General features: G+C 26.7%; 4 protein-coding genes across 4 annotated transcripts; 1 reads left to right on the forward strand and 3 right to left on the reverse strand.

Annotated features, from left to right (window-relative positions):
- Window positions 1–20: 20 nt before the first annotated feature.
- ENU1_028520 (hypothetical protein) lies at window positions 21–1187 on the forward strand (the record flags this gene model as incomplete). Its single annotated transcript, XM_008857228.1, has 1 exon — window positions 21–1187. The coding sequence occupies one exon, from the start codon at window positions 21–23 to the stop codon at window positions 1185–1187; it is 1167 nt and encodes a 388-aa protein (XP_008855450.1).
- A 21-nt stretch (window positions 1188–1208) lies between these two features.
- Window positions 1209–1670, reverse strand: ENU1_028530 (hypothetical protein; the record flags this gene model as incomplete). Its single annotated transcript, XM_008857229.1, has 1 exon — window positions 1209–1670. One exon carries the CDS (start codon window positions 1668–1670, stop codon window positions 1209–1211), a length of 462 nt encoding a protein of 153 aa, XP_008855451.1.
- Window positions 1671–1773: 103 nt separating this feature from the next.
- Window positions 1774–2512, reverse strand: ENU1_028540 (hypothetical protein; the record flags this gene model as incomplete). The annotated part of the gene is made up of 2 exons (XM_008857230.1): window positions 1774–2397; window positions 2456–2512. 2 exons carry the CDS (start codon window positions 2510–2512, stop codon window positions 1774–1776), a joined length of 681 nt encoding a protein of 226 aa, XP_008855452.1.
- A 158-nt stretch (window positions 2513–2670) lies between these two features.
- On the reverse strand, window positions 2671–3949 carry ENU1_028550 (hypothetical protein; the record flags this gene model as incomplete). The annotated part of the gene is made up of 3 exons (XM_008857231.1): window positions 2671–3518; window positions 3576–3744; window positions 3794–3949. The coding sequence occupies 3 exons, from the start codon at window positions 3947–3949 to the stop codon at window positions 2671–2673; spliced, it is 1173 nt and encodes a 390-aa protein (XP_008855453.1).
- Between the last annotated feature and the right edge of the window lie 37 nt (window positions 3950–3986).

The following is a 3986-nucleotide window of genomic DNA, read 5'->3' on the forward strand; positions in this document are numbered from 1 at the left end:
TTAATTTAATTAAAATAGAAATGAGTGTCAATACTTCATTATATAAACCAAAAGAAAAGAATAAATCTATTACAAAATATGATGAAGTAAAATTAATTAAATCATTTACAAAAAAACATAGATCATTTTGTAATTCAAATAATGCATGTGAAGTATTATTAGCATCAATTGAATCAAGTAAACAATATGAAGATATATATGCAGTATTTAGTGTTAATTCTGTTTCTTTATCAGAATCACTTGGTTCACCATCATTAAGTATTGTATATATTACACCAGAATTTACATCATTTGAAGTATTTTGGAGAATAACATTATTAACTGCTATGTGTTGTTGTACATTATTTTTTATGTATGTTTTAAGAGGTATTCCATTTAAACAATGGTCATTAGAACAAAAATGTACAGTACTTTTTATGATTGCATTAACTATTTCAAATAATGGATTTTATTCATATGAATTTATGAGTGCAAATGAATTATTCCCATCTATTAATGCAATTTGTGATTCAATTATGTTATGTTCATTATTATTATATGTTTTAGTTGTAATGGATGCATTAAGAAAACCTTTAAGTCAACGTACCTTTAAATTCTTCTATTTCCCAAGATTTTTAATTGTTTTATTAATTGGATCATTCTTAGTAAATCTTTATTTGTATAATGCAGAAAATAGTGATCCTGTAATAGTAATGATGAAAGACCCTATTAATGCTACAATGGCAATATTAACAGGATTATTATCACTTATTTATTTATTCTGGTTAATGTTTGCTATTATTCGTTCATTTTCTGAAGCTCGTAAATTAGGTGAAAAAGGACAAAGAATTAAAATGTATGGAACATTTACTATTATTGCTATTTTCATCTTCTTTGTTCTTTTGTTATCAGATTATTTCATTGGATATCGTTCAAATGCTGCTGTTTATTTGACATTGATTGCATATGTTAATATTTATGCTGTTGTTTTAATGATTTTCTATCTTCCATCTACTAAAAATCAAAATGAATGGAATAACCGTAGAAGAGAAATCGTACTTGATGATGTTAAAGTAACACAATATGATGATGATGATAATGAATTGGTTGTTGAAGAAAATAATGAAAAAAATGAAGCAGAAATACTTATTGCAGCTACAAATGAAGAACAAACTGGAGATATTGACTCAAAGAAAATTGAATTATAATTAAATTAATTCATCTTGATGTTATTCTGTCTGGTTTAGTTGTTTTGTTTCTTCTTGGTCATGTGCTAATTCTATAAATGCAATGATATCAATATTTGCTGTATTATAAATACAATCTATAATTTCTTCTCCATTAATCAAAGAAGCACGATCTAATCCTTTTGTATCTAATGAATTTAATTCATTTACAGAAATATCTTTATAATTTCCTTTTGTAACTCTTGTAAAAATTAAATAGTCAGAATTCTTTTCAATTGCCTCTTTGTATGTTCTGTACATATAAATACCCTTTCCTAATTTCCCTTCACTCATTGAAAATCCATTTTTTTCAATGCTTTGCATTTCTTCTGCTGATTTACAAGGGTAATACATAACCATAAGAAATTCATTTATTTTACATCCTACCCCTTCAGGAGTCATTTCTAATTCTCCAACTACCTTCATCATTTGAACATTCTTATGAAATGGAATAAATTCAATCATGTATAGTTGTTTCTTACTTAGTTTGTTTTTTTTAAGTTTTTTTTTGGTTTTTAACTTTATCTTTCTAAGCATTAAAAAAAAGGAAATATTGTATTATGAAATATCAATTAATTGCTTCAAGTTTCCCATCAAACTCTTCAATAGAACTATCTGCTGATGATTTAGATTGACTTTTTTCTGAAAAGTTATCTTTTTTCTCTTCTTCTTGTTTTTTTGTGGTATTGGTATTTCTTTTACTTGTATTTCCTAGCTCACTTTCTAAAGTGGATGATCGAATAGGAACAGCTTGGATTATTGGTTTCATTTTCATCTTATTTTGTTTTTTCTTCTCTTTTCTTTTCTGTTTGTCTTTCTTGTATTGTATTAAGTTGCCTATAGTGGCACAATTACAAATTGAAATACATAAACATGGTGTACATACCACAAGAATAAATACTAATCCACCCAAAAACCATTCGTGTGATGGTTTTATTTTCATATCTCCAATGACTATTTCATTATCAAATGTAGATAACGTTGTTGGTTTTACAATTCCCATAATATTCATAGCAACACCACCAACCCAAACTACACACAATCCTATCATAAAACAAAATGATGTAATTCGGTCTCTAATTAATCCACTAATAATTCCAATAATTCCTACAACAACAAACACCCCTGCAAGTGCCATTTGATAAAATCCTGTAACAGCTCCTAAAATCATTCCATATATCAAACTTCCCATCTATTTGTATTAATTTGACTATTTATTTTATTCTTTTATTAAAGAATATCCAACAAACAATTATAAGGATAGCTGATGGAATCAATAAAAATTTTGGTAAATAACATACTTTCATCTCTTCTTTCTATGTCTTCTTAAACTACTATTTGATAGAAAATAACAAACATTCTCAATTTGTTTTTTTTTTGACTTTTCTTATGCTTGATTTAAAGATTATTGTTTCGTTTTGTTTTGTCTGATAACCAATAACTTCATAATCTCAATTAATTATTCTCATTTACTTGTTAAATGACTTATTAATAACATTAGACCTGCAATATAAAACATCATTCCTGCAATTTTCTTTGGTGTCCACCAACTTTTCATAGACTGATGTGCTTCTTCTAACGCTTTATTTCCTGCAACTAAACAAACTTGTGCTTCTTCTACAGCATCAACAATGTGTTGAGTACTTTCTAGCTGAATAATTGCCATTTCTCCAATCTTTGTATTTAAATCATTGATATTTTCAATTTTTTCAATAATCACTTTATATACATCATCCATTCGATTTTCCGTTTGTTTTAATAATCGTTCTTCTTCTTCATCAATTTCTTCTTTTTCCTCTTCATTGTTTTCCCATGCATTATCAAAATCAACATCTGTTATTTTCTCGCCTTGAACTGGAACAATTTTGTTTAGACTATGTTCTGTTTTTTGTTTTTGAGGTATTTGTTTTTTTTCTGTTATTATTAACTCTGGTTGTTCTTCTTTTGAAGGTGTTTGATCTTCATCACTATCAAAATCATCAAAAATTGATTCGTTCAGCTTGACTGGTGTGTCTTCAACTGTCTGCTCATGTGTAACTGATTTATTATTTCTTTTTTGTTCTTCTATAATTTCTGGTTCATTTATGCTCTCTTCTTGTTTGTCTTTTTTATTATCTTCAACATGTGTCTTTTCATTATTCAATAACTCTGGATGTAACTGGAAGAGTAATTCACTGTTCATATTAAGAATGTTCCAAATCACTTTCATTTGGTTGTTATTTTTCTTTTGAAGTTTCTGAATTTTGTCTTTGAGTTGGTCTATAACAATAGTGTAATGTTTGATATTGAAGACTTTATTTTTGTTATTATTTTCTATGAGTTAAGTCATTAGCATTAATAAGACGTTAGTTGTTTGTGTCGTAAACAAACTGTAAGTTTCAAAAGAAGAAATAATTTTTTCATTCATTTGCTTAGACCATTGTGTAAGTTGTTCTCCAAGTGATTGTTGTTCTGAGAATGTGTTGATATCAACCGACCCTGTTACCATGTCAAGAATTATTTGGTTTTCCATTTCTATTTTCTTGTCAATTTCCATTTCCTATAAATGATGAATATTTATTATTTCTTCTAAAAAATGATAAACAAACAATATTTTTGATAATTTCATTGAAACTATCCTTTGTTTCTTGTTTGTAAATACACTCTTTTTCAAATATAACTTTTAATTCATTTTCATTACTTTCTTTATGTCCTTCTTTAAAACAATCAAATGCCACTTTGTGGAACTCTTTAGTAATATCCATTTCTGTTTTTTTTTTAGATTTTTTAAATAAGTAAAAC

The sequence above is a fragment of the Entamoeba nuttalli genome (assembly GCF_000257125.1).
Source record: "Entamoeba nuttalli P19 unplaced genomic scaffold asmbl_2491, whole genome shotgun sequence".
Classification (NCBI taxonomy): Eukaryota; Evosea; order Mastigamoebida; family Endamoebidae; genus Entamoeba; species Entamoeba nuttalli.